At 43.0% G+C, this 12076-nt stretch overlaps 1 protein-coding gene across 1 annotated transcript; it reads left to right on the forward strand.

Annotated features, from left to right (window-relative positions):
- The first annotated feature begins 372 nt into the window (after positions 1-372).
- Positions 373-9190, forward strand: LOC139375375 (origin recognition complex, subunit 3). The gene is made up of 20 exons (XM_071117098.1): positions 373-521; positions 726-780; positions 901-998; positions 1269-1413; positions 1667-1771; positions 1887-2047; positions 2200-2339; positions 2684-2843; positions 3108-3221; positions 3446-3579; positions 3698-3761; positions 3867-3983; positions 4098-4177; positions 4348-4481; positions 4574-4659; positions 4811-4908; positions 5054-5195; positions 5441-5557; positions 7535-7614; positions 9015-9190. Exons 1-20 carry the CDS (start codon positions 501-503, stop codon positions 9118-9120), a joined length of 2157 nt encoding a protein of 718 aa, XP_070973199.1. The 5' UTR covers positions 373-500; the 3' UTR covers positions 9121-9190.
- Positions 9191-12076: the final 2886 nt, after the last annotated feature.

Below are 12076 nucleotides of genomic sequence, written 5' to 3' on the forward strand. Positions count from 1 at the left end.
GTCTCCTTGCAACCTGTTCAAGTTCCGCAATATATTGCAACTCACTGTTGGAAAATTGCGAGCAACATATCCCAACCGGCCGGCAGATGGCGTTATTATTCATTTTACGTCTTGTCATCAATGGCAAACGATGTAAAATGAATAACAGCGCCATCTGCCGGCCGGTTGGGATATGTTGCTCACAATTTACGCAGTTCATTTTTTTTTTTTTTTTTAAACAAAATAACTCTCAAACAGTTCATCCTTGTTTGTTGGCTTGTTTTAACGATGTCCGTTCACATGAATCTTGAAACACTCAGCCAAGAATAAAATTATAATTGAATGAACTCACGGTCTATACACAAATTCATAGACGTCACAACGGCGGGAAAATAGAGGAAGTGTGGAATGGTTACATCCGGCTAACAAAGTTTTTGTTTGTTTCTGTCAATCGTTTGGTAAAAGAAGAAATATATTTTAATGAAGAAAGTATATATGGGATTATCACAGTTCTGCTGGAAATGACTTCATCGGTGTCAAAGGTAGGCTAACGACTGTAAATTGTTGAAATTCGATTTCCTTAGCGTATTTGGAGTGAGTGCTGCATTTGTAATTTTACCACAATGGAAGTCAGTTGGAGGGGCGATCCAAGGATCCCTAATAGCAAATAATTTAAGTATTTGCTGGCATGTTCATTTAATTGTTCCAGTGATTGCGTCATCATAATCTGTATATTCCCCGTTTAGGGTTGCTTTGTGTTCAAACCCAGTGCCAAAAAGAGAAGGAAGACTCCAACAGTGGGTGAGTGATCTTATAGATAACTAGCTGGGTCGCTGGTCATATTTAATCATATCTATACTTTAAATATTCAGTTTCAAGAAATAAAGTATCGGGTAACATTGACTATCGTGTGTTCTCCAGAGGATTATTTCACTCATGGCTGTGAGGACACGGAGAACAGCAAACTACGTTTCAGAAACTGTCAGACATTATGGGAGAAAATGAAGGCAGACACCGAGGTGAGTGTCCATCTGCACCTTGTTCATCATTCTCCCAACTTTGGGCATTGCCATCATTGTGCTCATGCCAGGATGCTAAGGAATGTTCAGACAGACCACCATATCGGTTTAATATAATTATGTCTGTCATGCAGAATAGGGGATTGTGCTAGCTTTACTTGCAACGTTTCTCTCTGTGACGTTGTGAACATTTCCTTCACCGAATACACCCCAGATCAAAGTTACTAGCTTTTGTCAGACATGACAGTTTACATTGTTTGCTTTCTACAGCTTCTGCAGGATGAGCTGAACAGGAAAATCTTAGACAGCCTCTTGGCGTTTATCAGAAAGAGCGTCTCCACTTTTCAGCGTGGCACGGATGACTGGGCGTCGAGTATGAGAGCCCACGAGATTCCGACAGCAGCTCTAGTGCTTGGTATGTGGCTCAAAAGACAATGCACATGCACAAATATTTTGGTATGACCTGGGCCCATGATATAGGCCTAAAGGAGTGTATTTTGATAAATGCCACAGTACAGACAGAGATTGCACTAGTATAGAGCGTTTTGGCTGGAGGAAAGAAAGTATGTAAGGCATATTTGTAACGTTCTCTTACTTAATGAGGCAAGTCAGTTAAGAACAAACTCTTATTTACAATGAAGGCCTTAACTAAGTAACTCTACCTGTAGGAGTGAATGTACCAGATCATGATATGACCTTCCAGTGCCTCTCTGACCAGTTGCAGCAGTCGGTGACTCCCTTTGTGGTCTCTGTACAAGCCACAGAGTGTGCAGGTCAGTCCTGTGTGTGTGGTACTCGAGAAATGTCCCTATTGCTATTAGCCTTTTTGTATTATGACACGTGGATACCTAACTCAAATAATAATATTTTAATTTGTTCTGTCCTCAGCCCTGAATCACATGCTGCAGAGGGTTCTAGAGAGACTGATGGGTACTAGTGTGTCTGTGGATAATGAGGAAGAGCCTGAGCAGCGCAGTACCAATGTAAACCAGAAGAGGGTGCACTGCTCCCTCATCACACTCTGTAACTGGTACAAGACTGTGACAAAGGTATGTAGCTACTGCAAAGAAATAAGGACTATTATGATGCTTTTATGTACAACTGTCAAATGTATAGATGTTGACCTTACAATTTCTGCATCAGTTATGAGCTTTTGTCATTACAAATCATGCATCCTGTGTAAATAATTTGCTCCTCTCAGAAAGCTGCTTCCGGCACCGCAAGAAAAAAGCGTACTTCCGTTGGCAAAGACATGCAACAGCATCCTCCTATTGTAGTGATCTTCAAAGACCTAGAGGCTTTCAACCCTAAAGTGCTGCAAGATTTCATCCTCATCTGCAGGTAGGAGTTCTAACCTCCATCTCTGTTAGGGGCGGCAGGTAGCTTAGTAGTTAGAGCGTTGGGCCAGTAACTGAAAGGTTGCTGGATTGAATCCCCAAGCTGACAAGGTCAAAATCTGTCTTTCTGACCCTGAAAAAGGCAGTTGATCCACTGTTCCCCTTGGTAGGCTGTCATTGTAAACAAGAATTTGTTCTTAACTGACTTGCCTAGTTAAATTTTAAAAATAATAATATTGATTGAATATATACATAATCTGAAAGTACACTTGTAGCTGTGTGATGGCACCTCACATGAAAACTGTTTATGCATTCCATGCTGCATAATCTCCCTGTTCTCTTCAACAGTCGGTACGTTGAACAGCTTCCGCTGATGTTCGTTTTTGGCATTGCCACGTCTCCCAGCACCATTCAACACATGCTGCCCCACTCTGTGTCCTCTCTGCTGGGCATCGAGCTCTTCCAGTCACTGTCCTGCACCCAGCACCTGGCTTCTGTCATAGACAAGGTAGGTACTTAAAAACGAGTCTGTAGCCACCTTGGATCCATCCAGTCACTTTGTGAATGTAGTTGTATTGGAGACACAGTGCGCATGCTTGTCTGTGCCCTTTTCCTAAAACCCAACAGGGTTCTCAAGTTGCAGTTTGCAAATGTCAACAAACATTTTCACTCAAGACCCCCATTGATGATGACATGTCTTGTGTTACTCATGTTTATTTCAAGTTAGGATTCAGACTTTAGTTTGAGTATTGTTTTCCCTCTCTTTCTCCAGGTGATCCTAACTTCCCAGTTTCCCTTCAAGCCCAATGGCAAGGTGCTGCAAGTGCTGGTCAGCATCTTCCTCTACCACGACTTCTCTGTACGCAACTTCATCAAAGGCCTGCAGGTGAGGACTGCCCTCTGATTGTTGGGGTGACTGTCAAATGTGTTGTTGGGGTGACTCAAATGTGTTGAAAGGCCATTCTCCTTTAACTGATGTTTAACCCACAATGTTGGTTGTGCTCTGTACCTGCTTTCAAAGACTAACTTTGAGATACGCTTGCTGGATGTATTCTGTTGGACTGTGTATTCCTGTGAATTTGTGTGTTGATCTTGGTGGGCCCCCCTCAGTTGGCTCTGCTGGAGCACTTCCACAGCCAGCCTCTGAGCGTGCTGTGCTGTAAGAAGGAGGCGGCCCTGGTCTACGCCACTGAGCTCAGCCACAGGGATGTAGAGCGGCTCCAACAGCTGCCCTCCTTCATGAGGTGACTGTCACTCACACTCTTCTACCCATAGGATGGTGGAGAACGTTATCAGAATGTTGTGTGATTTGTCTGTTTAAAAACTTGTTGATGTTCTGTGTTTACCTCCCCTTTCACCCAGGTACGTAGAGGAACAGGGTCCCCAGGAGCAAGTGGAGCTGTTGACTAGTGATGACCATGTGAAGGTAAATATTGAGGGCTGTCGAGAGGTTCTGAACAGTATATTGACATGAATAATGAGCTTAACAAAAATGGTCTTGAGTGATTGCGTGTCCTTCCCATTATTTTAGGAAGTGTGTCAGAAACTACTGAAAGATCTTTGCAAATACCACAATAACTACTACCCCACTCTGAGGTGTCTCCACATTCTGACGGCTTCTCTACCCAAATACCCTCTGGGAAAACAGGTTGGAACATTTTGTTTGTCAAGGTTGCCATTGAAATAATACATACATTAGGAATGGAATTGTAGAGCATGGCACAGACTGTTTCACCTGTTCCACATATGCCTCTATTTTTAGATAAGAGAGCTGCACATATCCTGTCTGGAGAAGAATGTGTGGGAGAATGATGAGTATGTGTCTGCCATGCAGCTTCTGAGGTGATACATTTGAGATTATACATTTATTAATTACAAAATCATTGATATAAAGGATAAACATTGCTTAGCAAAACACAGTTTTATATTCAAGCTGTCATACTCTTTTACCTGCTAAGATAAAGTTAAGTTTGTTTGCTCTCCTTTTGTCAACACTCAACTTTTCACTCCAGGATGATGGCTAAAGACGAGCTCACCTCAGCGCTGCAAAAGTGTGCTGAGATCCTGAAATCTGGCAAGACAAAGAAAATGAGGGCTGCACTGCTTCAACTGGACAATTTACTCTCCAAATTTGACCAGCCAGGTGGTAAGTAGTGATGATGGCTATAACAGTTGACCATTTCACATAATGCTTTCCTGACCCATTGAAATGTGCTTCTCTTGCTTCTGCCCAATCAGATCTTGTTGAGAATGCAGCAGGGGAGGACCCCACTTCTCCAGGGAAAGGCCTCCAGAAGAAAACAGACTTGTTCCAACTGCAAAAGGTAACAACTTTCTGCTATAACGGATAGTTATTTTGCTCAAACGGTTTCATACACTTCTGATGTATAATGGATCTACGCCTCTCTAAAAAAAATATTGTATGTAGTGCTTGTGATATGAAGGGCCTCAGCATTTACTGTCCTCTCTGTTTAGACTCTACTGGAGATGAAGAAATCTCGAAGAACCAAGAAAATGAGTCAGTTCGAGATACTCCGAGACCAAGTCTTGGAGTTCATTGACAGCCTTGTGAGGTGAAGTAGTATACAGTAATGATACAACCCAATCAATTGACTGACTCAACAGTGGCTGGATAGATTACGTTCATTCTTTTAGATGAGCTCGGTGTAAATGATGGCACAGTATTTGATGGTGCTGCTCACCTCTGTGTGTTTTCAGGTCCCACCTGGCCCCACCCGAATCCCAACCACTGTACGAGGTATGCTACTACAGCTCCTCTGCTGTCCTGAGACGCCACCTCAACGCCACGCCACGCACCTCCATCCAGACCGCGCTCAGCAACCCCTACCACTACCTGAAAGTAAATGGCTACCACTGAGAGGCTGTCTCAAAAGTGTCTAGTGAATGCTGTTCTTTGTATCCTAATCTGCACCAATCTGGAAAATTTGATGGGTGGGCTGCCATTATTGGCCTTTTACCTGTTCACAATTGTTTCAGATCAGTGCCGACGAAAGATAGACTGGCCGCATTCCCTGTCTTTAGACAACTCAGCCAAAGTTTATAGTGTTAAACAGTAGCTCATACTGATGCTAATCTGTGCTTCAGAATGAAGATCTGCGGGCCGAGGACGGGACAGTCTCCAATGCTGCTCCTGACATCTGCATTGTGTACAAGCTGCATCTGGAGTGTGGGAGACTCATCAACCTGTATGACTGGCTGGAGGTAGGTTTAATAAAGAATTAAGTGAAATACTATTGGTATCATATTCACTGCGTGTACAAAACATTACGAACACACCTGCCCCTTCCATGAGACTGACCAGGTGAAAGCTATGATCCTGTATTGATGTCACTTATTAAATCCTCTTCAGTGTAGATGAAGGGGAAAAGACAGGTTAAATAATATTTTTTAAGCCTTGTGACATGGATTGTGAATGTGTGCCATTGAGGGTAAATGGGCAAGACGAAAGATTTGTCTTTGAACGGGGTAAGGTGCGCCTGCTGGGTTTTTCATGCTCAACAGTTTCTCGTGTGTATCAAGAATGGTCCACCACCCAAAGGACATCCAGTCAACTTGACACAACTGTGGGAAGCATTGGAGTCAACATGGGCCAGCATCCCTGTGGAATGCTTTTGACACCTTGTAGAGTCCATGCCCTGATTTATTTCAGCTTTTCTTTCATCACATTCCCAGTGGGTCAGTTTATGTACACTCAATTAGTATTTGGTAGCATTGCCTTTTTAAATTGTTTAAACTTGGGTCAAATGTTTTGGGTAGCCTTCCACAAGCTTCCCACAATAAGTTGGGTGAATATTGGCCCATTCCTCCTGGTGTAACTGTCAGGTTTGTTGGCCTCCTAGCTCGCACATGCTTTTTCAGTTCTGCCCACAAATGTTCTATAGGATTGAGGTCAGGGCTTTGTGATGGTCACTCCAATACCTTGACTTTGTTGTCCTTAACACTGCAATACCTTGACTTTGCCACAACTTTGGAAGTATGCTTGGGGTCGTTGTCCATTTGGAAGACCTATTTGCGACCAAGCTTTAACTTCTTGACTGATGTCTTGATGTTGCTTCAATATATCCACATTTTCCTACCTCATGATGCCATCTATTTTGTGAAGTGCACCAGTCCCTCCTGCAGCAAAGCACCCCCACAACATGATGCTGCCACCCCTGTGCGTCATGGTTGGGATGGTGTTCTTCGGCTTGCAAGCCTCTTCCTTTTTACTTCAAATATAACAATGGTCATTATGGCCAAACAGTTCTATTTTTGTTTCATCAGACCACAGGACATTTCGCCAAAAAGTACAATCTTTGTCCCCATGTGCAGTTGCAAACCGTTGTCTGGCTTTTTCATGGAGGTTTTGGAGCACTGGCTTCTTCCTTCCTGAGTGGCCTTTCAGGTTATATCGATATAGGACTCGTTTTACTGTGGATATAGATACTTTTGTACCTGTTTCCTCCAGCATCTTCACAAGGTCCTTTGCTGTGGTTCTGGGATTGATTTGCACTTTTCGCACAAGTACGTTCATCTCTAGGAGACAGAACGTGTCTCCTTCCTGAGCGGTATGACGGCTGCGTGGTCCCTTGGTGTTTATTATTGCGTACTATTGTTTGTACAGATGAACGTGGTACCTTCAGGTGTTTGGAAATTGCTCACAAGGATGAACCAGACTTGTGAAGGTCTACAATTTCTTTCTGAGTTCTTGGCTGATTTTTCTTTTGATTTTTCCCATGATGTCAAGCAAAGAGGCACTGAGTTTGATGGTAGGCCTTGAAATACATCCACAGGTACACCTCCAATTGACTCAAATTATGTCAATTAGCCTATCAGAAGCTTCTAAAGCCATGACATTTTCTGGAATTTTCCAAGCTGTTTAAAGGCACAGTCAACTTAGTGTATGTACATTTCTGACCCACTGGAATTGTGATACAGTGAAATAATCTGTCTAAACAGTTGTTGGAAAATGTACGTGTCATGCACAAAGTAGATGTCCTAACCGACTTGCCAAAACTAGTTTGTTTACAAGAAATTTGTGGAGCGATTGAAAAACAAGTTTTAATGACTCAAACCTAGGTGTATGTAAACTTCTGACTTCAACTGTGTCTCTTTAGGTTTATACCTCTGTAGAGACATATGCCTTGATGCTGGTATATTGAATGAGAAACGAGTGTGTTAATTTTCATGTGTCTGCAGGCTTATGCTACTGTGGTCTCGGCTGCAGAGGGTAAGGATCCTGACTCTGCGGACTTTGGCAAAGTGGATGAACTCAAACAGTATCCTTTAATTGTTGTATGTCTTAAAATGCTTCATGGTGACTACTTTTGAATATATGGTAAGATGTTTAATAAACAAGTACTGCATGGGGCGGTAGATTTTTGGGGGGATTTTGCCCTTGAGCAAGGCAATTAAACCTTATTGGATAAGAGCATCTGCTAAATGGCTAATGTAAAATACTCTGAATAGACAAGTATCCTATCATAAGCACTTTCAATTTAACTGGTATGCAACTTAATATTAGGAAGATGTTAATGTTTTGTACAGTGCATTTTAACACATCAGACTATTCTCAATTTAATCTTATATTAGTAAAGACATACATTTATTTAGAATGTCCCGTTATGAAATTGGCAGGAACAGTGGCAGGGGGAAAAGCGCATGTCGTCCATATGCACTTGAATAGTGAATGGAGGCTGCGCCTTCCCGGTTCCTTTTTCAATCATGCCAGGTATGCTACTACGGTTTTACAGTGGAGCAATGTGATTAGCATGAGGTTGTAAGTAACAAGAACATTTCCCAGGACATAGACATCTTATATTGGCAGAAAGCTTAAATTCTTGTTAATCTAACTGCACTGTCCAATTTACAGTAGCTATTACAGTGAAATAATGCCAATCTATTGAGTGCACAGTTTTGAATTTGAAAAGTTATTAATAAAACAATTACACATTTGGGCAGTTTTGAAATAAAATTCTTACCATAAATGCAATGGTTCATTGGATCAGTCTAACATTTTGCTCATACACTGATGTCATCTAGTGGCCAGAATCTAAATTGCACAGGGGCTGGAATATTACATTACGGCCTTTTCTCTTGCATTTCAAAGATACAAAAACATTATCTTTTACCAGATCTGTGTTAGTTTCCTACAATGCTTTCACATTTCCACAAACTTTCTTTCATTTCAAATGGTATCAAGAATATGCATATCCTTGCTTCAGGGCCTGAGCTACAGGCAGTTAGATTTGGGTACGTCATTTTAGGCGAAAATTGAAAAAAGGGGCAGATTATTTTAGTAGCAGCTGAGAAATGAATATAGTAGCACCTGGGATCCTTTTTTTGTTGGCAAGTTGCATGTAGAAATGTCTGGGCCTATAAGAACCCTTATTTCACTCCATGCATTAACCACTGTTTGAGCAGCAGCCAGCCTCTTGCTGTGCGACAGGTGATATTCTGTATGCCATGAGCTCTCCAACCCTGTTCCTGCAGCTACCCAATGATTAGTTTTGGAAACCAAGTGAAATCTGTCCGGGAACATCAATAGTAACATGTTTTCACAAATTGTATTAAACTGTTGACAGCCCCTCTGTGCTCGAGAAAGGAATATAAATATGTGTATGCATGTTTTGATAAATTAAAATATGCTTTTTCACAGTTGTTCCTCAACTCCTACAAGTGCTCGTTTTATCCAGGCGGTATCTGAGCTGGAGTTCCTGGGATTCATCAAATCCACCAAGCAGAAGACGGACCATGTGTCACGACTGACCTGGGGAGGCTGCTGATTCACCGTCTGGGAGCTTGTGCTGTATAGTACATGTCAGTTGTTTTTGAATAAAATGTGATTTCAATTGAGTACCATGAATTGCTCATTGTGCTCTTAAAAGGTGTGGAAAATGCAAGTGGTTAACTCCAGTAACAAACACTCTGAAAGAAGTGTTTACAATATTATATGAAACACCATCAGTCTTATCAAGTAGCCAGGGGTACATTCATTTGTAAAGATGCTGTGGGAGCAGATGGGTCCTCATGGGTGGCGACTGCTGCGAGGTGATCATTCCACCACTTCAGGGCTGAATCAAAGATGAAGTGTTAACTGGGACTTTAACTCCATAGTGCTGGCAGGGAGCCAAGTTGTGATGCAATGCCAGAAATGACTGAATTGACATCTCTATTGTAGGTATTTTATCTACTTGATTACTCATTAGCTTAACATCAAATCAAACTTTATTTGCCACATGCGCTGAATACATCAAGTGTAGACTACTGTGAAATGCTCAAGACCTTAACCAACAGTGCAGTTCAAGAAGAAAATATTTACCAAGTAGGCTAAATTAATGAACAGTAACAAGAATAACAACATACAGGGGGCACCGGTACCGAGTCAGGGGTACAGGCTAGTTGAGGTCATCTGTACATGTAGGTGGGGGCGAAGTGATTGTGCATAGGTAACAAACAGCGAGTAGCAGCAGTGTACAAGAGGGGGGTCAATGTAAATTGTCCGGTGGTGATTTTTTAAATGAATTGTTCAGCAGTCTTGCCGTGCGGTAGCAGAGAAAACAGTATTACTTGGGTGACTGGAATCTCTGACAATGTTATGGGCTTTCCTCTGACACCGCCTATTATATAGGTCCTGGATGGCAGGAAGCTTGGCCCTAGTGATGTACTGGGCAGTTCGCACTACCTTCTGTAGCGCCTTGCGGTCAGATGCCGAGCAGTTGCCATATCAGGCGGTGATGCAACCGACCAGGATGGTATAGCAGTAGAACCTTTTGAGGATCTGGGGGCCCATGCCAAAGCTTTTCAGTCTCCTGAGGGGGAAAAGGTTTTGTCGTACCCTCTTCAGGACTGTCTTGGTATGTTTGGACCATGATAGTTTGTTGATGTGGACACCAAGGAACTTAACCCTCGACCTGCTCCACTGCAGCCCCGTCGATGTTAATGGGGGCTTGTTCTGCCCGCCTTTTCCTGTAGTCCAACATCAGCTCCTTTGTCTTGCTCACATTGAGGGAGAGGTTGTTGTCCTGGCACCACACTGCCAGTTCTCTGACCTTCTCCCTATAGGCTGTCTCATCGTTGTCGGTGAACAGGCCTACCTACCACTGTTGTGTCGTCAGCAAACTTAATGATGGTGTTGGAGTCGTGTTTGGCCTTGCAGTCGTGGGTGAACAAGGAATACAGGAGGGGACTAAGTACACCCCCCCCGAGGGGCCCCAGTGTTAAGGATCAGCGTGGCAGACATGTTGTTGCCTACTCTTATCACCTGGGGGCGGCCCGTCAGGAAGTCCAGGATCCAGTTGCAGAGGGAAGTGTTTAGTCCCAGAGTCCTGAGCTTCGTGGGCACTATGGTGTTGAACGCTGAGCTGTTGTCGATGAACAGCATTCTCACATAGGTGTTCCTTTTGTCCAGGTGAGAAAGGGCGGTGTGGAGTGCGATTGAGATTGCGTCATCTGTGGATCTGTTGGGGCAGTATGTGATTTGGAGTGGGTCTAGGGTGTCCGAGAGGATGCTGTTGATGTGAGCCATGACCAGCCTTTCTCACCAAAACTCAAAATTCTTGCTTGTTTTTCAAAAAACGGATTTACATAGTAACAATAGGTTTCCATTACAAGAGCCTGGGACCTCAAAAAAATAAATAATTCAGGTTGGTTTTTCTTCAGATCTTTGCCTGCAATATCAATTCTGTTATAGTCTCAGACATTATTTTAACAGTTTTAGAAACGTCAAATTGTTTTCTATCCAATGCTACCAATTATATGCATATCCTGAGTAACAGGCAGTTTATTAAGGGCACGTCAGTCAGGCGGAAATTCAGAAAACTAGACCCTATCCCTAAGAAGTTTTAACAGTTGGTCCGCCATGCTTTGTGTACACGTCCTGGTAATCTGTCTGGCCCAGCGGCTTTGTGAATGTTGACCGTTTTAAAGGTTTTGTTCACATCGGCTACCGAGAGCGTTATCACACAGTCATCAGGACAGCTAGTGCTCTCGTGCATGCTTCAGTGTTGCTTGCCTCGAAGCGAGCATAAAAGGCATTTAGCTTGTCACTGGGCAGCTCGCGTCTGCGTTTCCCTTTGTAGTCCTTCATAGTTTTCAAGCCCTGCAATGTCCGACGAGCGTCAGAGCCGGTGTAGTAGGATTCAATCTTAATCCTGTATTGACGCTTTGCTTGTTTGATGGTTCGTTTGATGGTTCATCTGAGGGCATAGCGGGATTTCTTATGAAAGTCTGCATTAGTCTCCCGCTCCTTGAAAGCGGCAGCTCTAGCCTTTAGCTCGATGCGTTGCCTGTAATCCATGGCTTCTGGTTGGGATATGTACGTACAGTCACTGTGGGGACTACATCATCGAATAACTTATTGAAGAAGCCAATGACTGATGTGGTGTATTCCTCAATGTCATTGAATGAATCCTAGAACATATTCCAGTCTGTGCTAGCAAAAGTCCTGTAGTGTAGCATCCGCGTCTTCTGACCACTTCCGTATTGAGCTAGTCACTGGTACTTCCTGCTTTAGTTTCTGCTTGTAAGCAGGAATCAGGAGGATAGAATTGTGGTCAGATTTGCCAAATGGAGGGCGGGGGAGAGCTTTGTATGCATCTGGAGTAAAGGTGGTCTAGGATTTTTTGTGACATGTGACAAATTAGTTTGCCACCTAGGGGAAACACTGACTAAGTTCATTGCAGTTTCAAATCTAATTTCCTGCAATTCTACACATTTTGCCATGGAGCAGAGAGAAAATAT

This window comes from Oncorhynchus clarkii, chromosome 19 (genome assembly GCF_045791955.1).
Source record: "Oncorhynchus clarkii lewisi isolate Uvic-CL-2024 chromosome 19, UVic_Ocla_1.0, whole genome shotgun sequence".
Taxonomy (NCBI): Eukaryota; Metazoa; Chordata; class Actinopteri; order Salmoniformes; family Salmonidae; genus Oncorhynchus; species Oncorhynchus clarkii.